The sequence below is a fragment of the Haemaphysalis longicornis genome, unplaced genomic scaffold, assembly GCF_048455015.1.
Source record: "Haemaphysalis longicornis isolate Haplotype H1 unplaced genomic scaffold, Haemaphysalis longicornis Haplotype H1 scaffold_10, whole genome shotgun sequence".
Lineage (NCBI taxonomy): Eukaryota > Metazoa > Arthropoda > Arachnida > Ixodida > Ixodidae > Haemaphysalis > Haemaphysalis longicornis.
In genome coordinates, this window is record NW_027526204.1 from 60,820,034 (window position 1) to 60,848,007 (window position 27,974).

At 45.5% G+C, this 27,974-nt stretch overlaps 1 protein-coding gene across 2 annotated transcripts in view; it reads right to left on the reverse strand.

Annotated features, from left to right (window-relative positions):
• Positions 1–3,475: 3,475 nt before the first annotated feature.
• LOC144158619 (uncharacterized) overlaps positions 3,476–27,974 on the reverse strand; it is a 33,769-nt gene continuing 9,270 nt past the window's right edge. Inside the window, exons 3-5 of one of the 2 annotated variants that reach the window (XM_077689633.1) lie at positions 21,199–21,439; positions 11,661–11,746; positions 6,554–6,693 (exon numbers count right to left, since the gene is read on the reverse strand). In XM_077689633.1, coding sequence (XP_077545759.1) covers positions 6,679–6,693; positions 11,661–11,746; positions 21,199–21,373 — 276 coding nt within the window. In that variant the 5' untranslated portion in view covers positions 21,374–21,439 and the 3' untranslated portion in view covers positions 6,554–6,678. Of the gene's footprint in view, positions 6,694–11,660; positions 11,747–21,198; positions 21,440–27,974 lie in introns of both variants that reach the window. The other variant, XM_077689632.1, reaches the window with a different exon arrangement.

Below are 27,974 nucleotides of genomic sequence, written 5' to 3' on the forward strand. Positions count from 1 at the left end.
CGCCCAGGCGGTCAACATGCTCGGCCTGTAGCTTCGGCCGAATAAAGGTCTTTACTACTCTCTCTGTTAGCATATATTTCGAGAACACCCGCGTTTACAAAAGCCGCAAAGGGCGACGCGAGTGTGCCAAAAGGCCAGGTGAGTGGAGCCACACTATGGCTAGGTAAACTGTATCCTGGGCCCTAATGTCCACAGCTGTTCGCAGGAGACTCTTCATGAGGCAAGGCTGAATCCGCAGCACAAGTTCGTTGGGCAGCCCTCGTCATCATTGAGTTTCATGTGACGAGAAATTTGAAATACACCTGAACTGCAGCCGTATGTGGCTACAAAGGAAAGCTATGCAGCTTTGTCAGAAACTTCGCAGTTGAACAAAACTTGGTATTGGTCCAGAAGTATATTTCCATACTAGCGGTTTAATACTAATAGACTAACATAGTCTCGTACTAATAATTTAATACTAATAGATGAAACTTGATCGTTGTTAGGTCGTCATTGTAGAATGGGAAAATTTGAGTGCACAGGCACTTGAGAAGAACAAATCTATGAAACATGGTTACGTAGCGCTGTAAAGACGGGACAAAAGTAGAGACCACACAGCACTAGTGCTAGACATCAACTGAAATTTTTACTAAACACGTTAGCTCTCTTCGCATTGCCCTCAAAAAGTCTTGTCAGCACCAAGTCGCTGATAGTGTCCAGCACCAAGTTGCACGTTTGAAAGATGCCAGCTTCCCTCGGGAAGTAATAGCATCAGTGGTTGAAAGCCTTTTGCGTGACGTCAAGTCAGGGGCACGACGTCAAGGGTGAGATGAACCTCGCAAAGAAAGGAGGCCTGTGGTCGTCCCCTACGTGCACAATTTCTCCCACCGCCTTAAAAAGGTGGCGAAGAAATGTGGTGCCGACGTTGTGTTCTCCGCCCCAGAAAAACTATCACGAATGTACTCTGCTGTGAATGGCGAGAAAAAGGGCAACCGCTGTGCTAAGAGGCATGCCACGCAGTTTGTTAGCTGCAAACAAGGTGTTGTATACGAAGTGCCTCTATCTTGTGGAAAATGCTATATTGGACAGACTGGTAGGTGCATTAATGACAGGCTCTGGGAGCACCATACAGCTGTTCAAGCGCTTGCTGCAGGGGGCGATCTAGCTGACCATTGCCGCCGCTGCCGGTCCATTCAACAGTGTTCCACTTACGAGAAGACGATAATATTGCGCTGTTTTTAGGACCAAGCCAGCCGTGAATTGTTTGAAGCGTGGCGCATCATGAAAGCCGGTGAAAAGTGTGTAAGCGAGGCATCTATTAGTTTGTCAAAAAAAGAAATAGATTATCTGGATGCTAACTTGCCACATGCGTAACAAAATGTACCACTTGACCGTGTCATTTTTCTTTGTGCTTTGAGCATGTTCACGCATGCACCCTTCCTGTACATCTTTTGATATGTGCAGTAAAAATTCCAGTTGATGTCTAGCGCTAGTCCTGTGTGGTCTCTACTTTTGTCCCGTCTTTACCGCACTACGTAGCCATGTTTCACAGTTTGAACCAACTAGCCCACATTTACGCGTTGACAAATCTACGTATTGTGTGTGTAAGGGGCAGCTGAAGACTGCCTAGTTGCTGGTTCAGGCACGAACTCTAGGGAAATTCCTTGTGACCAGGGCACATAGCACGCTTTATTTGTCGTGCTGTTGGGGCCCGCACCCTTTGAATTAGGTGGTACGGTGGAGCAGGCTTGTGCAGAAAATTGCACGCAGAACAGTTTTTTACCCATTGGCACACTGCAGCAAGGAAGGGAGTCTGTTCTACATTGTTGAATGCTGTTGAGGTTTGTTTGAAGTTCCCTGGACTAACCAGGCAGCAGCGCAGTATGCCAGGGCAGGTACAACTAGCACTGTGTAAAAACATCGCTATTCCACTAGAATGTTGGAAATGACCAGCGGGATTATGCCTTCCCTTACTTCACTGCGCCACATCGCGTGCCACGCTACTTCCCCGTGGCTATCATAATCCGGATTCCCACCTTCAATACAGTCGAACCTTGTTATAGCGAATTATCTGATATAGCGAACTAAATATGAAGTTTGTGTGGTCACGCTTTATTTCAATGACACCTATTCTTTTAACAACGAAACTGAATTCTTGAGAGCCGTGTGATATCGGCTATAACGAAGAAGTATTTGGTTCCCGCGAGGCTCAAAACTCGACACCTAGCATACTAAAAGCACAATTTTAAAAAAGTAAGACAAAACAACCGTTTTTTAGTAGCTTAAGGCCCAATATTGCGTGGACACTGAAAAACTCACTCCGCTCAGGCTGTGAAAAGCCACCAGGCGAAGGTGACATCCTCCTTCGAGTAAATAAGAAGGCGGGCCTGTTTTGTCGAACGAACTTTGTTCTGTTGTAATTTCACGTTCCAGTCTGTTTAGTTCGAAATACAACAAGGAGACCGATAAGGACTACCTCGTTTATACTGTGTTTGAAGCCTATACTCGGTTACAACTTAAGAACGGCACCACTTCATGTAGTGTATCAGTCCGCCAAAGCGCCGGACCCGTGATGTCAGTGCGCGCGCGTTTTGAAAGGGGTTTGCTATGAATGCGTGATATCGTCTGCCTTGTCTCACGCAGTTTGTTTGTCGTCACTGGAGTCGTTTATAAGCATATTAACTACAAAAAATCACAGGAACAGTTCACGCCATGTTCAAAATATTCCCAGTAACGGCCTACTTCCGCCGCGCGGAGAAACATCCGGCTACGGTGATAAGGCACAGCGGCAACTTCTGGTGCCCTTGTTAAGTTGTCACCGAGTATAGAACAATCTAGGATAGTTGCGCGAGTCAGATTGCAAATTTATTAGAGCCGATTTTTACCTCTACGGTTATAACGAATATTGGATATAACAAACTAATTTGCTGCCACGACAGTACTTCGTTATAATGAGGTTCCACTGTATTGAGTTTTTAATGGACTTTGGAATGGTAACAAATAAAGGTGATGAATGGAAACCGCAGACGCTCACACAGTGTGAAAGTGGAAACACCTGCTGCAACGGCCCTTTACACCAGCCTAAGCTGGGAGTCAGAAGCTCGCAACCAACAGACCAACAAAATATGCCACCACGATTCTCGCAGACCCATCAAGAAAGACCAGCCAATGATGGCAGCTCCCATAGGCTCCCGGTCAAGTCACCAACTGTTGTTGCTACAACGCTTTCACATTCAAAGGCATTTTGTAATTTTGACAATGCGGTCGCGGTTAGGATGAAGAGCCAGCAATAAAACCTTTAGTTACTGCTATTTAGTTCAGAGTCAACAAATCCACCCCTTTTTATCAAACTGTCATGTGACCACCTTGTAAAAGTATTTGTGTAAAGTTTCCAAACTGTCTCGATGCCACAGCAGTCGATCCATATCATCAAGGAAGTTACATCGCATCAGGATCAGTTTAAACTGCTTCGCAGTACTGAAACAAGGCCAGGCAGAACAATAGGACAATTTCTTTATTAAGCGAGCAAATTAGCAAGGACGCCTCTGAATTTCACCGTGAAGCATTTTTAACATACACAAGCACACGTGCTGAAGACTTCCAGTGTGACAGAGGAATCCGCTAACACCTCATGCAACACATCAGAATAAAACATCACCACTTGTCGCACATCAAAACTCAAGTTTAGGCACATGAAAAACACAAGCACAAAAAGACACGCCGGGGAGGTTAGCTAGAGGAGACAACAAAGACACACACAGATCATGTAAAAATGAGGGGGCTTTACACTCAGCCAGAGTCAACATGTTAAGAAAATGTCATGTAGGCATCTCAGCACACTCAGCACGCTGGCCAGTGATGCCGCTGATGTCCAAGACAGGACGAGGCAATGATGGATGAGCTGCCCGGTACAGTGCTGCCCCTTGGGTACAGTGTTGAAGATGGTAAGGTGTGTCATGCGGGGGGAAAACCAATGGAGAGCGGGGGTCCCTTTTGCAATGAAAAAAGTTTGGAGCACAGGCGCTCCCCGGAGAATTCTTGTTGCAGCCAGCGCCACCTATAAGTTTTTAAATCAAACTAAACAGGTATTTGACAAGTTTTATAAAACTTTATACCATGAAATAAAGAATTAACGGAGTACTGACACAGAATTTTCGTGTTACGTTTTTTTCGCTGCTATGGGTGCCTATTAGCCCACTAATCATGGAATGGCGCAGACGGTCGATCGCAGCGTGAATAATCATTTATGGCGTCGTTTATTTGTGTCAGCTCCGGTTTTGACAAAACGAATGCAGAGCGGCCGCCAGGACAGGAGGTAGCACCTGACGCCACCATTTCTGTCGCGGCAGTTTGGGGCAAGTATCAGATGATGCCATGCTGGCCCGCTCTGGGCTTTTTCGTGCGGGCAGAGATTAAAATGAATTTAAATTATGTTATACTCAACAGCTACTATTGAAACTTTCTGGGAGGTGTCTCCTGATAAAAAGAAAGCATTTTACATAGTTATCTCAGGTTTGAAATTTCATGTCACTACTCCTTTATGACTATTTAGGGCAATAAATAAGGATTAATTTAACAAACAATACTTCTGAAACCAACTGGTAAACAGCGTCCGCCAGGGGCGCTGCTTACAACAGGAGTTCCTCAGGAGAAATTTTCATCGCAAAAAGACTCCCCCTAATCGGCCCCGGACGGCACACCTCTCTCTTCTAGTATACTGTACCTTGGGCCTGCGCCGCAAGGTGTACGCACCGTCACGTGCACAAGGGTGTCGTCACAGAGTGCCGGGAGACGCCGTCCCAGACGCACCGACACCAAGCGCAGAGCGAGATCTTGTGTCTCGGGCCTACACAGTTCGGCATTCTGCGACCCGGCTGGTCAGAGCCCACAGGAACAACCCGAGACAAGAACAGCCCTTGTTTTTTCATAATCTCAAGACATCGCACCGGAGCTGTTCTCGCTTTAGTGTTCCGGAGCACGGCATGAACCCACCCGCCTTTATCTGGTTCCAACGCTGAGCTCTCCCGAGCATGCCCGTTTTGTCCTCCTCCTCTTTGTCTTATCTGCATTTGTCTTATCTTGTCTTCTATGCCCACGTCTGGTTTGGGCCACGTTTTCTTCTTTCTTTAATAAGTATGTACCAACTAGCTCTGCAACAAGTTATGTTAAATCGTTTTTGTCAGTCGCACTCGCAGGCTTGGTCGATTCCTGCACTTTTTAGCGTTTCTGTCGCGAAAGCCTGGAGCAGAAGTGGAGTGATGGCCAATACTACGCCTCCCAGCACAAGTTTTGCAGCAAACCATATTACCCAGAAAGCAGTTACATAACGAGACACGAGTTAGTGAATGCACCTAGTCTGGGCCTTTCCTCTCCAACCTTACCAAACGCCGAGTCCTGAAAACACAAGACATTTTTTCGCTGACGATGTTACCAGTTGGCGATCACCATGAACAGTGGCTATGAAATGGTGGCCAGCTTAAAGGAGCCATGAAGACAAAATACAAGTTGGGTTTATTAGAAAGACTGCTTAGTCCCGATAACAATGATACCAATATCATCGCAATCTTCGAACAAATAACGGAGGTATTAAAGAAAACGTGTGAAGCAGTCGCGACCCCCTAGCCAATTTGCCGCAACTTTTCTATGACATCACGGAACCTTGTTTGTGCGATTGGCGGCCGCCTAACTGACCTGTCGCGACGACGCATGACTGGACGTCTGTAATGGGGCCTCTAGTTCCATTTGATCGCATCACTTGAATGCTAACGTGCAGTTAACGCACTGAAAATTATGTTTTATTGTTGGCCCGTATGACGTCATTCTTGCTCATAACACGTCACTGTGGCGCAAAATTTGAAAGTTTTTAAATACTTCTTGCTTTTCTTTTTGTTAAAAAAACATCTTTTGGGGCTGTAACAGAGCTGAGTAAGATACTGAATCCTGGTTCTTTCAAATTAAACGAAGTTGTATTTTCTCTTCATGGCTCCTTTAAGCCGATTCTCATCAAAGGCAAACAGTTAACTCGCAGGCAGTGGACAACACTGTTAATGGTCAAGTTCAAAGTCAATGCCACTGCACGTAAGCCATTGACAACGCCTGAAACAATGCAGAAAACTGATCATCACCTTTGCAGCTGCTTCGAGGCAAAGCAAACACCTACTGGGCAGTCACGCAATACAGCCCACCAATCACATGTGAAGTCATTACAAATGCAGTCTGAACATTCGTGTGATGCCGGCTTCAATATCACCCTGTGCTCCTTGCAAGGCCTAGTTCCTAAATTTAAGCACACACTAATTTCCCCTCACTTCCCCGATGGTGGGACGACTGAAATGTTGGACGCGTTGTACATCGGGTGGTGTTTTTTCACGTGGGCTAGCAATGAACCCTTCTCATTAAAGGCCCATGGGCATAGATTGCAGGAGAACGGCTTCTCGCCCGTGTGCGTGCGCATGTGAATTGTCAAACGGTACATGTACCTGAACGCGTGTGAACACACGTTGCACTTGAATGGTTTTTCCTCGAAGTGGATCCTAACGTGCCGCATCAAATCATCTTTGGAGTCGCTCGTGTAGCGGCACAACTGACACCGGTGAGCTCCCTTCCTCGTCTTCACCCCTCGGTCATGACCACAGACAGTTGTATTGTCTTTGCTGTTGGCCGTAGAGTCCAGGTCTTTCTTGTCCTCGTAACAGCTCTTCACCACCAATGAACCTGCAGTGCCAATAAAAGCACAAGAAATGAGCTTCACAATGCCAAAATGTTTCGTTTGGCCTTTTTTTTTTTTTCACGTTCTGAGTCATGTCGGCATTACATTTTATTACCACTTCCAAATTGCATTAGCTAGATATTATGATACAAACTTGGTTAATTGCAGGAAGGCACAGACGACACTATGTGGAGCCATTTGAATCAGGTAAAGCTACAATAACCAAAATGCTCCTAGTTGCATAAATATTTTACTTGTTAGCAGTAATGGGAACTGTACAGTGGCATTATAAAAGTAATGCGAGGTTGCGAATTTGCCACCAGCACAGAAATGTGGACTTGTAATCCAATACCGCAAAGATTTGATAAAGGTAAGTAAGGAATCAACGCAAGAATCAAAACTCTGGAAACATAGAACACAATTGAGCCACTTCAATCATGCGAAGCTATAATACCTCAAATGCTCAAAATTGCATAAATGTTTTACTTGGTAATGATAACAAAAATGGGGAATAGAAAATAGGAAATAGGACATGATAAAAGTAAGGCGCGGTTTAAAATCTGGTAGCATGGAAATTTGGACTTCTGGTATGAAATTTCAATGCACTCATGAAAGTGCATAAGGCATCCATACAGGAATCCAGAGGCTAGGAACATGTAGCAGGACAAAAGATAAAAGATAGCCACAGGCAAGTAATGACATGAAGATGAGTGCTGCCGTAGCAGTGTACTCCTGTTTTACTACCCAGTGCACTGCATAAATAAGGAAATAGCTGTTTCTTGCTGTACCCCTGCTTGTACTTTCAATGAGCTAGCACTGTCTCCACATCAGGGAATAACAGGACTCGCTGCCGTGAAATTATTGAGCAGGTAAAGAAGATTGCCGAGATCTTCCCAGATGTGACCCCTAAATTTAAATTGAAACACACTTGCCCTCAACACTTGTAAACACATAAAGCTATTAGTTTTGTTTTCAAATATTTTCACACTTAATTTAGAGAAACACATTTCATGAATATACAGTGTAGACCACTTATACCGTATATTGCGGGAGCTGCAAAAATCTGCACTATAAACAAAACATGCCGAAATCCAGCCACACTTCAAACTACCTTTCAATCATTTTTTATCATCACTCAAACGAAGGCCTCCTTAAAACAGAGGTTCAGTCTTCATTTCGCCTTTTTTTTTCCCTATCAGCCACTGCTGCAGGGCCTTACAAGCTACATGAACTTACAAACCACCAGCGCGGCTTTAACTTCCTTTGTGTTCGTGTTTCGAGGGAGCACGGCTGGGTGCCTTAGTGCCTATCAATGGATGCCGCGGGACAACGTGAGAAGAACGCAAACAGGTTTCTATTTAACAACACCCTGTGTTCGCGATGCCAAATCCGGTTGCTTATCAGTACAACGTATAGGTAGTGTAAACCTCCGGCGTCGCTGCTCACTATCACCAAATGCTCGAAACGTCATAGGGTGGTTGCTTATCTGCACAACGTTTTAATTGGAACAAGTTACCACGCTCATAGGAGGGGGTGGGGGGGTGGGGGTAGAGAAGGGGTGGCTCGCTATCTTCTAAGCTGCGTCAAGCAAGGGAAGTTGTGGTTATCATGGGAGTGCAAACGGAACACGTGAACGAAATGGTGCCTATTTTGTCTCCTTTTTGCATCCAAGTTAAGCAGAAAGCGTGCACTGTGTCGAATGGCTGATTCCGTCTTTTTTTTTTTCTTTCTAGTGACCCTGAACGGATGCCTCACCTGCGGCAGTCGATCAACGGACCCTCCAAAAAACCACACTATGAACGGCATTGCGCTCGGGCAACCGCATTTTAAGCGGTACGCTTATGCACTGAGTTCTATGGGAGGCAAACAGGTGGTCACAAGAACCCACATTAGATCTGGTCCCCCAGTATAAGTGGTAACGTTATAAATGGTCTACACTGTACCACTAACATTTCAAAAGAAAGCAAATAAACACAAAAATAGCCCAACACTTCTTGTATATCAACAGCGATGAAAATGCAGCATGTTTTGTAATGTTCACAGTGATACAAATGCGACACTTCATAAAACTTGGTTGACACGACAGAAATCAAAGCCACCAAGAAATGCATTAGACACATAAATCAACCACACTTTAAAACGCACTACTCTTGGTAAAACGTATTGAAACTAATCCACCAGTTCTAGCCAAAACAGTACGAGACACAAGACAAACAGAATGCTCATAAAAAGTTCCAGCCACTGTGCCTGGCTCGAACGATGCGGCAAGGAATGGCAAGTAAAAGGCACAGCACAAAATACAATTTCCTAGGCGGTGAGGAAGCTGCACAGCAGACAGAAAGGTCTGAAAGGACACAGTGACATGTCCAGCCGTGTCAAAGACAAAGAACCAACAGGAGACAGCGCCATGTATTGTTCATTCAACTTCGTGTCCACACACTTTTTGCCATTTTTATCTTGCAAAGGATTACCTACTGACCAGTTGACGAAACTTCCTACAAAACCAGCAGTACTAAACTTCTCACCCCACACAGACTGGTAAATAAAAACTGCAGGGTGTGTGAAGATATGGAACTCCAAATAATAAAGCAAACCAGACACACTATTTAAATTTGAAGTTTGGGAGCACAGACAGACAGTTGCATCAATGAACTTGGGCACACAAAACTATGCATTCCTTAAGAGAAAAACTCCCCACTAAAACTCATGCCGAGTTGGCCAGTGCCTGTAGCATACTTTGAGTACAATGGGGCAATGAAGACCAAACACAACTTCGTTCAATTTGAAAGCACCAGTCAATGGTAACTGACACGGCTCCATTCCAGCCCTGAGAGACATTTTTCTAACGAAAAAAGGCAAGAAATGTTAAAAACCCTATAATTTTCGCTCTACAAAAGCATGTTAATTAAGGGGGGACACTGGTCTTAAAACAGCTTCCTTTAATTTTTATGGAAATTCTGTTAAACTGGTCAGTCTTGCTGCATTTCAAATATTCCTTTATTTCTTGAGTCAGTCAATTAGTTTCCAGGGTAATTAGAGATAATTAGCCATTTTTTGAGGAACAATAGACAGAACAATGTTAGTCGCAAAACTCTAATCTTTATATTTTCCAATACTATGAACCCTGGGGAGTGCAATATGAAAATCGGTTTTTTGATGCACCGCTTGGAAATAATTTTACGACTCATTAAACTTTGGTGGCACCAAAGGAAAGGAACCATTTCGAAAGCCCATTTCAGACACCAGAGTTTAATGAGCTGTAAAATGAGTTCCAAGCAGTACATAAAAAAAACCGCCTCTCTTATTGCACTCACCAGGGTTCACAGTATTGGAAAATGTAAAGATTACAGTTTTATGACTAACATTGTTCTGTCTATTGTTCCTCAAAAAATGGCTAATTATCTCTAATTACCCTGGAAACTAATTGACTGACTCAAGAAATAAAGGAATATTTGAAATGCAGCAAGACTGACCAGTTTAACAGAATTTCCATAAAAATTAAAGGAAGCTGTTTTAATAAGGGCAGCGTCTCCTTAAGAAGGGACGACATAATATGGGCCAGTACTATACGCAGTTAATTAGTGTTTCAATTACACGTTACCATTCAAGTGAGAATGCAGTGGAAGTAGAGGCCCCACTACAATCACGTAATCACATTTCTTGGAGACGGATTAGGTCAGCGGGCACAAATCACACAAACAACATTCCGTGACGTCGTAGAAAATGCCAGAAAGTGGCTGGGGGGTCGCCGCTGCTTCATCTGCTTTCTTGAATGTCTCCATTACATGCTTGAGGTTTGCGATCAAATTACTACAATCTTTATCGCAACAATGCAGTCTTTTTAATGAATGGTGCAGTGTAGACCACTTGTAACCACTGTCACGGGAGCCGCGAAAATTCGCACTATAAGCGGTACCGCACTATAAACAAAACATGCTCGAATCCAGCCACATCGTAACCGACCTCTCAAGTAATTCTTTATCACCCCTCAGACGCACGGCACTTAAAAACAGAGCCACAATCTTTATTTTGTCTTTTTTGTCCACGTCAGCCGCTGCTGCAGGGTCTGACAAACCGCCAGCGCGGTCTTACAAACGGCACGCACGGCTGATACGAGTGACAGGACAGGGCACTGCCTGTCCTGTCACTCTTTTGTCCCGTTTAAGCGTTGTTGTTCAAATGTTCTGTATGTACCAACAAGCCCACACTACCACGCTTTTTCAATATAACAAACTCAAGCCACATTCATCTGTGCAAAAAATTTTGTCGTCACTTAGTTTTAACTGAGCGAACAAATTGTGAAGAGCCCTCGGCGGTCACCTAGGTCGTCGGTCGGAGGGTCAGCGAGCCACGCAGTCAAGTCAAACCACCTCGAGTAACCATCACACGTCATAGGAAATAAGCAAGGGGAATGCAGAGAGGAGGAAAGCACTTTCGAATGATTTTTCTACTATATGGAATGGAATCGATTACTATTATACGGGGAGGCCAATAGGCCCTGTTGTGGGACATGGGAAAAAGGGTAGGGGAAGATTGTTCATACAAAGTCTTCACTGCACTGTGAGCGTTCACTTAGCACAGTACACACAGTTGAAGTTGTGGCGAGGACACTCTAATACGACCATCATTACTAAATCAAGTCATGCAAATGCACCCAGAGTGGCCAAAACATGGCCTAGACACATTGGCACACCGGAGTTCAATTTGCGTAAGTAATCCCACAATGTTTACAAAACACTTCAGTGCCCCTTTAACAACCAGACAATGCTTGCAGGTGTACCAGTTGGATGGGGCTGGAGGGAAAGATGCTTTTGCAGCAGCACCTCTTATCTCCTTCGTATTGGGCCAACTCTACCCTGGTGCCTCCCTTTCCACATGTTGATAATGTGCTTTATGAAGTCACCATAACTGGAAGTTCTGTAAGGGCGGAAGTGGCATTGGCCAGTCTAAGAATGTGGTTCCTTGAGCATACTGTTTTGACAGGGCAGGCAGCGTCGTCGTCTCCCATGCCTGGCAGGTGCTGCGTGTCAGTAGGAGGGCTCCGTCCCGTTGTCGTACCTACAGTAAGGGTCAAGACATACCAAAAGTTTATTCGATTGTACACAACATCCCTAGTTTTATTATTTTAACCCAGTTATAGTTCCTGTGTCCTATGGGAAATATACTTCATTCAGACTCCATGTTTGTAGTCACTGATTCGCAGTCAATTTTTCTGCCCAAAAGACCTTGTTTTAAGTGATATGTAGCTTTTTGCAAATGAAAAATAACAAAAACCAATAATATAGATAAATAATTTCATTCCTATCACTTATTACCCTTCACCAGGTTACTAAAGCTTCCAGTTTTTAAATTTACGATGGAAACATCAAGAACTTTAGTAACTCAAAGCATCCTTACTCAAAGCATCCAGTTGTGCAAACGAAATTTGACAAGTCTATACGTCCGGACACGAGTGGAAATGATTCACCAATATTTTACCCCCCCAGCCTTGCCTTCTGTAACAGAAGTTGAAGCTGTGCGATCATACGAAGTTACTGCAAAAGCAAAGTGTGTAATACAAGTGCTTGTCCTTTTTATGTGAATTCATATGTTTCATTGCAAAAGTTTTTTGGGCATGAGAGCATAAAACCCTACCGCTCACTTTCTTCCATTTTAGTTTGTAGCTTTCACCGTAGATTTACAGTACATTTGATGCTTAAAGGGGCCATGCAGACAGAACATAAAAAACATCCTTTTTTTTTGTTAAAAAGCTCATTCAAAAGATTGCCTCATTAAAATCATACTGATTCCACTTTTAACGTAAACTTCACTCAAATAAGCTGTATAATTAGGGAAAAAGGGAATGGCCATGCGACCCACTAGCTCATTTCCCGCAACAGAACCTCTGATGTCATATGTCACAGCTCTGCAACTGGCTGAGGCCGGCAAAAGCAAGCGCAAATTAGCAGCACTTATAAGCTTGCCAAAAAAGCTATTTGCGCTTACATTTAGGGCACATTCTTTTTATAGCAGAAAGAATGGTGGGGTATACAGTGGAAGATACGAAAGTACACGTAAACATAGAAGTACTGATGCACACTGCTGCTGGAACTGCGTACACTATTCTTGTTTTAGCTGCACAGCACGGCGACGCTTTGGGGTTCTCTCAGACGACACTGGCTGATTGCTGTAAGAGACGTTGTCTTACGTGACCATATTTGTTGAGCGAACACCATGCTTCACGAAACAGTTATTCTTTACCTTAACAAAAACAAGCCAGGTACAAATACGGTCAAAAACAAAGCAAAGACAGAAAACGGCCTGCCGTGGTATGATGGCACCATCTACGTTAACTAACAACAAATAAGGCTCCCCAGCACATATGTCATTGCAGACGTCACGGAAACACACGATTAAGCAAGATAATCAAAATTTTAACTTAAATTGATTAAGTTCTAAGTGAATAAAGCATCGTTTGCTCCCAGACAAGCACTAGAGGCACTACAAAACATGCAGTCTTTCGAATAAAACAAACTTTTCTTTTGTCGGCATGGCCTTAAGCATCCATTGAATGTCACCGCTTGGTTTGACTCCGTGTAACCAACAGGCGTGGGTAATAAGGATAAACTTCAGATAAAAACATACTACAGCATTTGCATTTCGATATAAGGCTGCTTACATCCCCTACAAAAATGCGTTCCCAGAAATGATTTCTGCGAAGTACAGAAGCCGACACTCAGGTGCCTCAGTGTAAATGTCGTTCCCTGCTGTAAATGGGGCACCGGCAAAGAACACAGAGTACTGTAAAGCTGGCTTTCCTGCACCCAGAGATGCAGTGAAGCCTACCCATAAGAAAATTGAGTTCCCCCGTGTTTTGAGACATCGTAAATGTAACAACACTAGACTCTGCAGTAGAAAATTCAGAGCCACAGCTAAGCAAGAAGTGTTTATACTGTATTTTCACATCACAAGAGAAAGCTTGTGTATCTTGTGTGAAAAAGAACTGCCAAGCTAGTTTTACGTCCACGTGTACGCCACAGATGGTAACAGCTGCTTACTAAAACACGCAGTTCTTCAAATTGTAAAATTGTCTGTTGTACGACGAATGCGAGAGTTTAATGTCACATACTCTGGCTTCCTGCCTGATATTATCACCTCATAATTAAAATGAAATCAAACTTAAGCCACACAAACTACAAGTTAAGCTCCACATTTTTTTAAAGTAGTGCGGCATTGGACGCAAGCTGCCACATATTTCTCGAAAAAAAAAAAAACGATGCCATCGAAAGTGCTGTTTAAGTTAACTAGCAAGACAGCTTAACTAGCAAGACAGCTTAAAGCTCAAATCAGGGCTTAATGTGTAAAAGGGGACCCCGGGCTACGAGGTACGTGGTTTATTGAAGAGCTATTGATCAATTTAGGCCACCAGAAAGTTTTTTAGGCTCACTTAAATGCTTGCCAAAAAACAGGTACTTTTGGTTTTTATAAACGGGAATCATACCTGCAACATTATGCTCAGCCATTTTCGGGGACAGTCACCCCTGCACCAGCTAGCTACTGCAAACCTATAAAAATAGCACTGATACTGCCCTTACCATTGCAACAATGCAGATGTACTTTTGAAATCAACAGAACGATTTACGCATTGAAACTCACTGTGACCTTACTATCAGACATAGTCAACAAAAAGGATCAAATCGGCATTTGTACATTTCAAACTGCTTCTTTACAAAATGAACAGAAAGCATCCCAATCCGATTATGCATATCAATAGGGGGGCAAAATTTCAACCTGCACGCTTGTAACGTTTATGACGTTTTGAAACTTCTGTTATTAACATAGTCGCTTTGAGCATTTGGCGAGCAGATCGTACTGGAGTAGCCCCAGCATACTTCATTTTGTTTCACTCTCTCCCCTTCAAAATAGCCAAACGTACAGTCAGTTTATTATTCGCAGGTACGCCCTTGGGCAGTTGCTTTGCCAAATAACCACCACACTGTCTACACCATACCCGCCTGAATCTTCTATTTGGCTGAAAACAGATGAAGTGAGGCAGGAACAGACTATTAAGAGCAGTGTAACGCTCATAACGCTACTGCCTGCATTGATCACATGACCGTAGCCCTTTGCAATAAAAAACAGACATGAAGCAAAAATGATTTGTTCCGAGGGGTTTGCTGTGACAAATGTGACCGTGACCATGAAAAAGCAAGTGCGCATGAGGTGGTAGTTTACTACCTTGCGGGCTAGGTGCAACAAAAGCAATGTGCAAAGAATGCCCTATCATGCTCACAGCTTCTCTTCACCATTTAAAGCCAGAGGGCACAGCATTCAACTGGAGATGCTTGACTGCGTTGAGATCGTTGAAGCCAAGTTGCCTTTAAGAGCCCTGCTACAGGCTGCACACCTTAATCAAAGAAATTGAAGAAGTTGTGCATGATACACTCGAAACACATGCTGTAATCACTAATACTTTGTGGCAAATGACAGACAGGCTTTAAGAGATTCCAGTGCCTGGATTAGGTTGTAACGAGTGCCATGAATTTGTTACTGCTAAGCTAATTAAATGCTACTGCGTGATGTGCAAGGACTTCTTTTTACAAGGAAGAACAGTGAACTCCCGTTCATGAAAACCGACCAGACTGCTGGGAAAAAAAAACAAAGCTGCTTTGAGGCGCCTTTTTTTTTGGTGAGGGCTCCATTGTAAATACTGTACTGCATGCATAATAAAATATGTGCCTTCCTGCATGTGTGGTTTATATTCCCTCAGTAATACCAATATATGAGAACAACAAGGGAACGAACCTAGAGGTTGGATTGGGGCATCAGTTTGGTAAATGGCACATGAATATGTCTCATTGCAAACAAGAACTATCAGGTGTGAGACAGCTCAAACAAATTTGAGAGCAGTTTCTGGAGCAGCAACATTTCGATGTTGGAAAACAAGAACCTCACTTTGGACCAGCTAACGATGTTTATTGCAGCATCTTAGGGTCCTGAAAAATCAAATTTTTAGCAACTTTGTGAGGCAAGTACAAATATTAATCAGCTTGATACACACACAACACTGAAAGAGCCTTTTGAGAAAGTGTTTGCAAGACAAACACTTTTTTCATAACGTATAAATGACATGTACAATGATTTATTATACTCTGATTATTTTTCGATCACCTGGTTAAATAGCATGAATATGATCTAAAGTTGAGAAACCCATTCTAAAACTGACCCGTTGAAAGTATAAGGTCACACTTTCAACAGCCAAGGCGCATGTTCACTCCCCGAGGTGCACGTTCACCCAGATTGTAAATTGAGTAATGTTGCTACGTTTAGCCCCCTCGCTTTTGGCATCAAATTTCAGTTCAGCTACGCAATTATTATTACGCGTGTGCAATCGTAACCAGTCCTGGTATCGGACGCTGCCTGCACATGTTGCACCGGTGCAGTGCAGGCAACAACTTGCACTCAACCGATCTATTCCCGAGGCTCGCGAGCTCGCTGTCAAGCACAGCTACGAGTCCAAAAGTTCACTTCACTAACAACGTTTCCAGACACAGGCACCACATATCATGCTCAAGGACAAAACACTGCAAATTCGTGGACACCACGTTGCTTAGAATGAACTCCGTCTTTCGAGCCACTCAACTTCCCTGGTACCATGCATTATCCCGCCATTAACAACCCTCCCTGTTCAGTACCACAACAGATAAAATTAATAAACGGCATCCCAGCTGACTAAAATCGGCAAAACCCAAATGTCCAACGACATTGGCTTTCCTTGCTAAAGCCAAATTTCTTCATTTTTTTTTCCACGTTTGTGGTTCCAAAATGCATAACGTGATGCCACTAAAAAAGAAAAGAACAATGCCCGCCAGCCTTCTGGTGCCAGCAGAGCCACCACTGGTCAAGCAATCCCCACTCAAGCATGCAGAAACAAAGCGTTTCCGGTTGCTTTCCCCTCCTCTCTTATTGCTTTACCCACCCAATCACTCCCTGCACTTGTTCCTATACATATATCCCCTATGCAAGTGCTACAAGCATGTGTGAAAGAACCCAAGTGATGCGATGCCTACCTCCCCAAGCGCTGTAGCGCAAGCAAGAAGTCATCGCCAGAACACAGAACACTATCAGAAGAACCACACTTGCAGGAGCACTTGCGGTGCACTGTTTGATATAAGGAATGTGTCACTGAACAAGAGTTCAATACACACACACAACACCTACTTCGACATATTGATTTGATTGATTGGGGGGTGTAACGCGCCGACGCAACGCAGGCGATGAGGCGCGGCGTAGTGGAGGGCTCCGGATTAATTTTGACCACCTGGGGATCTTTAACGTGCGCCGAAATCTCGTACACACGGGCGTTTTTGCTTTTCGCCTCCATCAGAAAAGCAGCCGCCGCGGCCGGGAATCGAACCCGCGACTTCGTGCTCAGCAGCGCAACGCCTTAGCCACTGAGCCACCGCGGCGGGTTACTTCGACATATCTGGGACCAGCTGTATATCCATCCTGCATAAGGCGAGAAAATAAAGAATCCACATCGTTGCTGGAGTGATCACTTCTGATGCGGTAAATAAAATCAGCAGCAGCAGTGGGCGAGGTTCCTGAAAGAGCTCTCCGCCTTTGTCGCCGCTGCCTTGGGTTCAAATTTTACTCCTGACGCCGTCTACATACACGAAACGGAAACAAGCAATATTGAAATGAAAAAATGAGTTGTCGATAAATACGCCAGACGGCGTTAGTTGTCCGCAAAGCGCCGTTTTTAGCTTTCACAGGCGGTTTGAAACTCATCGCTCATCCCTGAACGATGGCCTATGGCACGCTCATAAAAGAGTTAAAAGCCAACTGCATTCAAATTTCACCTCGAGCAAATTTATTTGGAATGTATAGTAAGTACCACCAAATCAGCTAGGACACGAGTGGTAGCCTTCTGAAATGCCTCGTTAATCAATAAGAACCGTGTAAAAAAGATCTGCCGCAGACCACGCTGCACCACCCGGCGCATCGCGTAAGCTGCCATGATGCGCTTGTGACGCTCCAGCACACCGGGGCTTCTTCCTCTGGCCAGCCAGGCATATGGGAAACCAGTCGAGCTCTGCTGTGCACGCTTCACCCATTTGCTGCCACGCGCGCGCATAGAGCTTGTGTGCAGGCTCGCTCCCAAACTGCTGATCGTCCGGCCGCTCGCTGGCCGCCTGCAACATCACCTCAATGGCCACGCTCTCCTCGATTACGGTTCCAAAATTGCCGATTTTTGCTGATCGCTTGCGGCATCCAAGCACGTATTTCAGCTGTAGCATTTTGCATGTTGCTTTCTTTTTTGGCAGACTATACGGATATAGTGTTTTCAAGAGGGCGAAATCTTGAGTGCAGTTGGCATTTAGGCGCTGCTGAGCACAAGGTCGCGGGTTCGATTCCCGGTCGCGGCGGCCGCTTTTCTGATGGAGGCGAAAAGCAAAAACGCCCGTGTGTACGAGATTTCGGCGCACGTTAAAGATCCCCAGGTGGTCAAAATTAATCCGGAGCCCTCCACTATGACGCGTCTCATCACCCGCGTTGCGTCGGCGCGTTAAACACTACAATGAATCAATCAATCAATCAGTTGGCGTGTAGGAGCTGCACTCTAAAAAGGGGAAACACGCGGTAAATGGAAGAAATTGCTCGGACATTTATGCTGTTTGAAGACCGAGCAATTATCAAAGACTTCTTTACGGCTACCTCATGTTTGTGTCCCTCTTTCGTTGCCTTTTAATGAGAGTTACTCCGACAGACAGACTGGCCGTACTCCACGTTGCAGCTTTCCCACAGTGAAAGCTCTCCTCCTTGTGCACCAGTTTTCTGCACACACCACTGTGTGCACCTGTCCCAGATCACAGAGCATGTATCCGGCTAATTCTTGTTCCAGTTTGGCAGGGTGCTGGGTTAGTGCTGTAGTTAACTCTTTCGGGACCGCCGGAAAAAGTGATGAAAAAGGGAGGTCTCGGTACAAATTTTTTTTTACATAAAGCAAAGGCACCATCTTGCCTTAGCATATACCGAAATGCAGCTAATTATATGTTCTTTTACATACAATACCAAGTTTTACTTCAACACTGACGATAGAACCGTGAAAAAATCTGAAACTAAGAACTTCGTAAAAAAATTACAGAAAAATATAGAAAAAAGCGTAAATATAAAAATATTAAAAAAGAATAAAATTATTTCAGGATATACAAAATCTAACACAATGCTCTGTTTCTTCATTGAAAAAGTTTTATGCGGCTAGGTGTAACTGGTTTTTTGTTTTGTGTGTGATCTCTTTGGCACTAGGGCCATGGCTACGTCGTCGCCCAGGTACACGCCGGGCTCTTGTCTCGGCGAAAACTTGATCCGTTTCTGCGCTGGTGGCAGGAATCACCACCATAGGTAGTTAACACCCTAGCGAATAAATATAAACCAGCCAGAACATATTTCGAGCGCACAAAGCTACTCCAGAACCAATTGAAACCGAAACTAACACCCACCTTTGAGCGCGATTTGATGTTCCAGGCTGATCGACACCCGAATCCTCACTCGAGCTGAAATCCGTTCTCTAAAGCCGCATTCCGACTTTTCACTGCCACTCTCATCATTAAAATCAACAGTAGAAGGCGAAGATATGCGAGACGAGACGAGGCGGATTTCTTATCGCACTCGCGCGAGTATGACGCCATGTTTGTTTACATTCGAAACCACTGCCCGTCAGAATAAAATACCTGATGCGTTGCCACATGGCGATAAAAAAAGCAACTTCAAAGAAGAGAAAACTCCAGTTTTCAAACTATCTCCTAGATGTCGCTAGGTGTGCCATCGAGCGAAAATTTGTATTCTGCAGGCTCGCGAAACCATCGATCATATGTGATCGATGGCCTATGGAGCGGTCCCGAAAGAATTAAAGCATTTGACTACTGCTCCGGCAACCCGAGTTCAAATCCCACACGATGCTAACATATTTTGCAGCGGCCGTCATTTTGGTATGGTTTGTGTTATTGCCAACGCTGCCGCCTTTGACGACAACCATCACGTTTCGAGTTTGACGAGACAGCAAAGGTCCTCGCCCCAAAACAAGGGGAAAAAAAAAGATATAAGGAGAAACAATAGAAAAAAAATTGGCCGCGTATCTGCTCCTTTCGTTGCAAATGCCGTCAAAAGACGATAGTCTTTATCGGCTTTTGCGAAGTAAATGCCTCCCTTCACTTTACCGCTCACCTCTCATGTTGTTCCTCTTGCGTCGCGCTCCTCCCAAGGTAAAGACGCCACATGTTTGCTTAAATCATTTTAAATTTCCCGCGTTCCACTGCTCCAAACCGGGTGTCTCGATGCGAACGCTGCCGTACGGCGAAAACGCGCGTTAATCGAGGCGCCCTACTTCAACGTTTATAGAACCGCGTTTCCCTACTCCACGTGTGTTGCAAGCAGAACGTGGAACCTATCTAGTGGAACCTTGCGCATCTGTTGCCGGTTGATTTCTTAAAATGGCGCCAGAAGCTAGTGGCGCGGGCGACAGCAGGCGACAGCGGAGTGAATTCTTTTTCTGCAGTTGATGAAGTATTTAATTTCGCAAAAGTCAAGCATGTTTGAATTTTTATAAAGGAACAATGCAAATATCACTTCTGTATTGATTTGTTGTCTCATATTTGCGTAATGTCTTGTTCTTCTTCAACAATGTTGACAAGTATGAACATTACACCGGACATAGACGGGTAGATTTAGTTGTGACTATATAAGACTATTGCGCAGGCATTGTTTTGCTTTGGCCGGGTGGCTGAATCGAGTCACAGACAGACAGACATACAGACAGACCAAAATTTCTGGGTTTAAGTAGCCCAAGAAAGCCTATCGTCTTTAAAAATTAAAGCCATTCCACTCAATGTGAAAGCTGTCGGAAGTGCAGCGCAGTGATTCGCCGTAAAGGGCTGTAGCATTGTTATCCGCTCACTGCTACCACCCAACACATTTCAAATTTCCCGTCTTCACAATGCTCACGCGCCCCCTGCCTGAAACTGCGCCAGCGGGAGTTCTGTTCTTTTTGTGCTTGCTTTTTTTTCTGCCTGTACCAGCGTTGCACTGCCAATTTTTCTTGCTTAGTAAAAACCAACCCAACGAGCGTTCCTAACTAAATGGACGTGGGTGCTGGCAGTTAATTACGGATATTTTGCCTCAAATGTACCTGCAGTTTTCTTTGCGCTAAACAAGCACCAGCGCTTCGCAAGTGTGAAACGCTTATGACTATAAAAACCGCTTGGCTTTCGAAGCCTATGGGTTACGCAGCAACGACCGCTACGACGGAACGCCGTGTAGCTCTACTTGGGTCCAGCGAGCGAGCTACGACGACAAGGCGAGCCCCTAAAGTGCTCTGCACATAAAAAAACACAAGGCAGCAGTCCTATGCAAGGTGTTAGCATAGAAGTTTCAGTGCAAGGAGACAGAGAGGACACAGGCACCAAGCAGAGAACAACCTTACAGTGATTAGGAAGGGGGGGTGGGGGTGGGGTTGATGGTTGTCAGCTCACAGATCCAGCACTGGTGGCTCTCTGCGATGTGGTACAGCTGTACCACGGCTCCATACACCCGCGCTCGGTAGCCCGGAGCTTGGCACCTCGCAGGGCAAGTCTGGAGCACCAGGCCTCGCATGGCACGGTCACAAGCCTGCATCATGTAGCCAGGGGAGAGCACCAGGCCTGGCATGCCAGGGTCGCAAGCAGCGGTCGCTCAGTCCAGAAGAAACAGGTAGCTGGCCTGAACAAGAGGTGGCTGCGGACAAGGTGACACGAAGCGTAAGGCGAGAAACCAGTGTTCACCACAACAGAACAGGTTCCTGGCACTGGGACAAGAACTGGACAAGCTTTAGTGCTAAAGCGCGAGTGCTGATCTGTGAACAAGGTTCAGGTGATAAAGAGATTTTTATATACTAGACAGGAAACCCGCGCTAGCATCAATGCAACTTACTCAAAGCCATCTGTGTCCCTCTGGCAATTGTGGACGAGTACTGATTTGCATTCGCTTCGTAACTGGCTTGGCTCTTAACATTTATTTGGAATGAAGACATGTCAAGAGCAGCAAAAATGACAAGAAAAGGTGTTTGTCATGATCCAGGGGGGTTGTGATGGCAAAGCATGCGGGAGTGAAAGGTGGAAAAAGAAAAGATAAAAATAAACGCCACGTTAGCTCAGTAGCTAAAGCATTGCGCTGCTGTGCACGAGGATGCGGGTTCGATTCCTGGCCATGGAAGCTGCTTCTCTGATTGAGGCGAAAAGCAAAAACGCCCGTTTTTTTTTTAGAGATTTTGGCTCACATTAAAGATTCCCAGGTGGTAAAAATTAATCTGAAGCCCTCCACTACAACACGCCTCATCACCTGCGTTGCGTCGCCGCGTTGAACCCTGCAATCAATTGGAAAAAAAAATGAAGAAATTTCAATTTGCCACCAAGTAGTGAACAAACTGGGGAAGGTTTCAAAGGACAAACTGAAGGTGGTGTCAAATAAAACACTCTGGAGTATGAAGACAAAATAGCCAATCAGAGAATGCTGTAACAGATGGCAAAATGCATTTAACTCTTTCGTCACCACGCCTATTCAAACTCATCGCCAATGATCAATACTGTATATTGCCAATTTCGACACATTTTAGTCATTTCTTGTGCATCCAAAGCGTGCCAACGGTTAGCCTAGGCACTGCACTTTTAATATCTGTTTAAATTTTCGCGTTCCGGCGACACTGAGATTTTTTACGGCACTTTTTGCGAGCTAAGATGCGTGCGTTGTTGCGAAAAGGGGTGTGGCTGCTGCACTTGACAAAAAAGCATGCCGCTCGTGGTTATGCTGCATTACCACCAAACTTTCTTGATCAAGAAGCTCCCAGCAAGTCAAATATCAAATTATGTAGTTACCTTTGTAATTTGACAGAGTTGAGAGGTAATAATTACTCGAAAATGGCACCAGCTATTCCCTAGTGAGCTTTGCTTCGGAGATCGGGTTGCTTTATTCTGCCAAAACTCATTTTTGAATGAAGAGCTGGGCTTGTTGGTAAATGTGCATGAAGAAACCTTCAAAAATCACAACACTTTTTTAAAAACATGGGACAAACAGAACGACAGAACGGAACAGGAGCGCTCATTCTGTTGTTCTGTTTGTCCCCTGTGTTCAGTGTTGCGCTTTTTGAAGGTTTCGTCATGCTCATTCCTGAAGGCCCCCTGCTTGTCTAACAAGTGGACCTGGCATTTTCAGGCAGTTCCCAGCAGTTTAAGCTTTTCGTGTTGTCAAATTCGTATTTGGTGCTACTACACAGTTGCCAAACTTCAAGCCGATTCTCAATGGCACCTGCGTTGCCTGCTACTGTTCCTCGAAAAAAGCATGCCGCTCATAATTTCACTTCATCGATGTCGTACTTCAGTGATAACCGCTCTAGCTGCAAGTCAAAAGATAACACCAAGTCGTTGGATATCAGTTCAGACACGGAGGGCGCTTCAAATCGGCCTTGCGCACCACCAGCTGTTCAAAGGCCAATTTTGTGTTCACACAACGGTATTCCCGGTAGTAGAATTGTTTTCTTGTTAGTAGAAGTGTTTGTTCAGACAAAGTCTCCAACAGGTTTCGCACTGTTTCTTTTTGAAAATCCTAGCCCGCCCTGTAGTGAAGGGGCTCTTATTGCTGAACTCTTTTCTTGTCGCACGACATATACTCTGTGAAAGCTTGCTGGGCATGATTCCAGCACATAGTATACCACATTCTAGCAAGCAGGGCTACAATAGCAAGTCAGAGATAAAGAGACTGTGAACGTCAACAGGCACCCCCCACCGAGTTTCATTTTAGATGCGACTGCATCTCATTCACTCGCCTTGTCCCTCCATACGGCGTTGTTGTTGTCCGTCCACACCCCTCCCCCATTCTCCTCGCCGCATGAGCTGCGCTGTCCGCCGCTCACCCCCTCTCCTCTCCGATGGCGAAAACTCTCTCGCGAGGGGCATTGGATTGGATTGGATTAAAGTGGATTGTGTTGCGTCATAGCCGCGCCACATTGCGTCATAGCCACGGCAGGGGGTTCACGGCACGTTTCACGCGATGGGAGAATCAACCTAACAGAAACAACAACGGAACCCCCTATGCGTCGCATCTACACAGGGGTTCCCGCGAGGGGAGGTGGCAGAAATTTTTAACTTCGAGTGGGTTTCTTCGCATCGCATGCTTTTCTGAATCTTGCGCTGGCCGCCAATGCAAAGTCCCGTCATTGAAAAGGAATTTTTACACGGGGGGACAAACTGGCGCCTCTGATAATCTCAAACCACCAGATTTCCTCCAGAGAACACCCCAATATTGCGCATATTGAAGTGGAAGTTGGGCTTCACCGCATGGCATGGGCACCCAACCTGCTAGAATTTTTTCTTTATATCTGACAAATCGTTCCGCGCAACTCAAGTTGTTTTCTAGGATGTGTTTCTGAAATGTTTACCTTCCAATGTATCATCGAAATTTTTCCTATTGGTGGCTTGTTATACACCTCTTAATTAATCCCTCTCTTCAATGAATGGGCAAAAATTTTAATTTTGATTATCTTTTTTACTACCATCATTTATGACAACATTTTAAAAACTGCTGTCGTTGGAAAGGACGTTGAATCATGTGCATTTTATGTCACTGCAACATGTGCCTAACCAGTATGTTTAGCACTGCCACGAACTGTTGGCCACCGCTAAACAAGCGCTGCCAGTCTACGCATGCGCGCCTTCAATCTTATCTCCCTCACCCCCCTTCCCTTGCCTTTCGTTCTTATAGAAACCCAAGCCGGACAATAAACGCTCTCTTTTGCCCTGGCCACTCTGTGCATGCATTTCCGGGCACCACCCAGCCGTGGGGCACGTTGCAACAGTGGCGACGAGGATGTCAGCAGAGACCGACACCCAGCTGTTTCCTGAAGGCGGGCAAGCAGCCACCCCACTGGCAGTCATGAGTCACTGCCTCCCGGAATTCAACGACGACACAGATAAGTGGCAAGCATACCTCGTGAAGGTTGAGGCATATTTCGAAGCAAACGAAGTCACTGACGATGCCACGAAAAGAGCCCTGCTGGTCGCTGCACTTGGGTCGAGAACGATTGAGGTGCTATGCGGTAGAGTGGCACCGCAGAAGCCAAACGCACTCAGGTTTGATGCGGTCGTGAAAGTTTTAAGCGAGTATTATGACCCACGACCAAACGAAATTGCAGAAAGCTTCAAATTTTTTCACGCATTCATTGTGGAAATAAGGTGCCTAGCGCATAACTGCAACTTCTCGTCCATGCTGGATAGGATGTTAAAGGAGCCATGAAGAGAAAACAAAAGTTTGTTTTATTCGAAAGATTAGGTGTTTCATAGTACCCTAAGCGCTTTCCCGGAAGCAAATGATGCTTTATTCACTGAGAAATAAGGCAATTTAAGCCAAAATTTTAAATCTCCCGCTAAATTGCACATTTCGTGACGTGAACAATGGCGTCATACGAGCCAGTCCATGAAACAGATACTTAGTATGTCGACTCCATATAGCACCCACACGCGGGAATGAAACAGGAACCGGAACTCGTGCCGAAACCGAGACGGCGGCCATTTTAAAAATACTAGTAAAACCTAGTGCACTCGCAGCCCTAGTCATGGAATCACCTGATCTGGAGAACAAAACTCTTGCCGAGAAGCTCGGGCTTGCATTTAACAACCTCACACCACTTGAACGCTCAATGCTTCTAAGTGCACGAGCGGCAGGAGTTGTGGGACACGCGGATGGACCGGAAAGTGACCATTCCGCGATAGCCACAACAAACGAACGCCCAGCCGTCGGCACCGCTGCCTCGTCAGCCCCGTCACGACGGACGAATACAGACTGGTATGTATGTGCCGTATTTTTATTACGGTTAATAATAGTTCAATTTCAGTAGCAGTATCGCTTATGCCAGTTGGCCGGTGTCGTGCATGGAAAGCCGTTCGTGCGAGCTCTCTGCTCCGACCAGAAAGATACGAGTGTCAATGCGCGGTGTGTACGGCAATTTTTTCCCCCAAGGTCAGAGCGCTTTGACGGCGATTTGACGAAGTCGGCGACGAGCGCCAGCATGTCCCAGGAGTGAGCTAACGTAAGGGTCCCTGCTGTAATCACTTCCTCGGAAATGAAGCGAGCACACTCGTACTTCCTTTAGCTCTCTTTCTCCTCCGTTTGCAAAGTTCACAAAACGTAGCCACTAGCTTCGCCGAGGTTCGTCGTTGGGCAGCACATGAAAGGAGATCTCCTCACCGGCGGGGATGTCGCACTCCCTCGACGATTTGCCGTACTACATGGGCATTTCAAAACGCGGGAACGAAATTTCATTGTAAAGTACTCGAACAAACTCAAGTTTTCAGTGGTTGTAAACTGGAAACAAGCTCCTAACAACAGCAGCAAGCCAACACCATTCCGAAACTTCTGCGACAACTGTCACTATCTCGTCGCTGCTTGCTGTTCCTTACTCCCCTCGTTTCTATTTTTACCTTTGCTGGTTGGCGATATGAGATATGACGCCTAACCTCCTGTGAAGGGATTACGATACCAAGCATGGTCGCGGCTGTGCGTGCTGGGACGGTTCGTTGGCCCCGAAGAGCCTCGAACCCGAAAATTCGTCTGCGCGACGGTGGCGACGGCAAGATGTCGAGTTCGGCTGGCGGTAGTTTCGTACGCATTGGAATACACGCTTGCGTATTTATTCGGAACTTCAACCGTTTACTCCACCGTTCTTAGTGTCATAAAAAGAATGTGCAGTATGTTTAACGGGCATATATCTCACTATGCAAACTGGTAAGCCCTGCCTAACTTGCGTTTGCTTTTGCCGGCCTCCGCCAATCGCAGAGCATTCTCGTGTGACATCATAGGTTCTGTTGCGGGAAATGAGCTGGTGGGTCGCATGGTCATTCCCTTTTTTCCTAATTATGTAGTTTATTTGAGCGAAGTTTGTGTTAAAAGTGGTGTCAGTATGGTTCTAACGAGGCAATCTTTCGAATGAACCAAACTTGTGCTTTCTCTTCATGGCTCCTTTAAGGGACCGTACCGTGTGCGGGGTACGACGTTCAAGAAATTTGCAAAAGCAGCTGCTCGCAAAACCTGAGTTGACATTACAAGAAGCAGAGCCACTTGCGTTGGCGGCAGAAAGTGCAAAATTAGATGCGGAGAACATAAATCGAGAAACGGCCCCGGCAACAGTTTCGGCAATGAAGGAGCAACACGCTGGGTGCCGCGAGGTCAGAATAAAAACGATGGCGGAAAGCCATGCGAGTGCTACGGAAGGCGTAATCATAAGCGCGCGACCTGCTCAATGCGTGGGAGGCACTGTTACAAATGTGGAAAACAAGGGCACTTGGCACGAATGTGCCAAAGGATCGACAACTCGTTGAATGTAACAGTCCAAGCCGACGACAGTGATAGCAGCGCGTCGCAACTTTGGTCCGTAACCTCGAAGAATTCATTGGTGCCACCGATTCAGGAAACTTTCATGTGGAATGGCGTAAAGCTGAAGATGGGCGTAGATACCGGCTCGCCCGTATACGTCATTCCTAAAGCAGCCTAGAAAGCCCATCGTCATCAATGGCCGAAGCTGCAGGAACCGAAGATAAAACTGGCGTGCTATTTGGGGAAGCTACCTGTGCTTGGAGTACTGTCAATGCGTGTGTGCCACAGATCAGCGGAGGTTGACTGTAACCTAATCGTCTCGGACTGCGAAGGTCCTCTCCTCTGCGGTCGTGATTTGTTGCAGAAACTACAAGAGCAGGGCGCAGCAGTGCTCCACGCAGCTGTGCCACCACTCGAGTCGAGCCCGGGGTCTCCGCCAGTGCCTGCTGTGTTGGACCGCTACTCCGACCTGTGCACGGAGAGCGTAGGACTGATAAAAGGCCCACCGGTGCGCCTTCACATCAAGCCTGGAGTGCCGCCAAAGTTCTTCAAGGCAACAAAGGTACCCTACGCTCTGCTGGATAAAGTTTCGGAGGCATTATATCACCAGTGACGCAGTCGGAATGGGCTACGCCCATTGTTCCAGTCTTAAAGAAAGACGGCACAGTTCGCATTTGCGGTGACTTCAAGATTACGTTGAACTTAGTATGCGAGCTGGAACAATACCCGCTGCCTCTTATCGAGGATATTTTTGCCCAATTAGGTGGGGGGAGAATGATTCAGCATTTTGGATTTGCGCGACGCCTACAACCACATTCCGCTGGACGAAGAGTCTCGCAAATTGGTCGTGATAAACACTCACAAGAGCCTCTTTTGCTACAACCGCTTCCCTTTTGGGATTGCTTCGGCA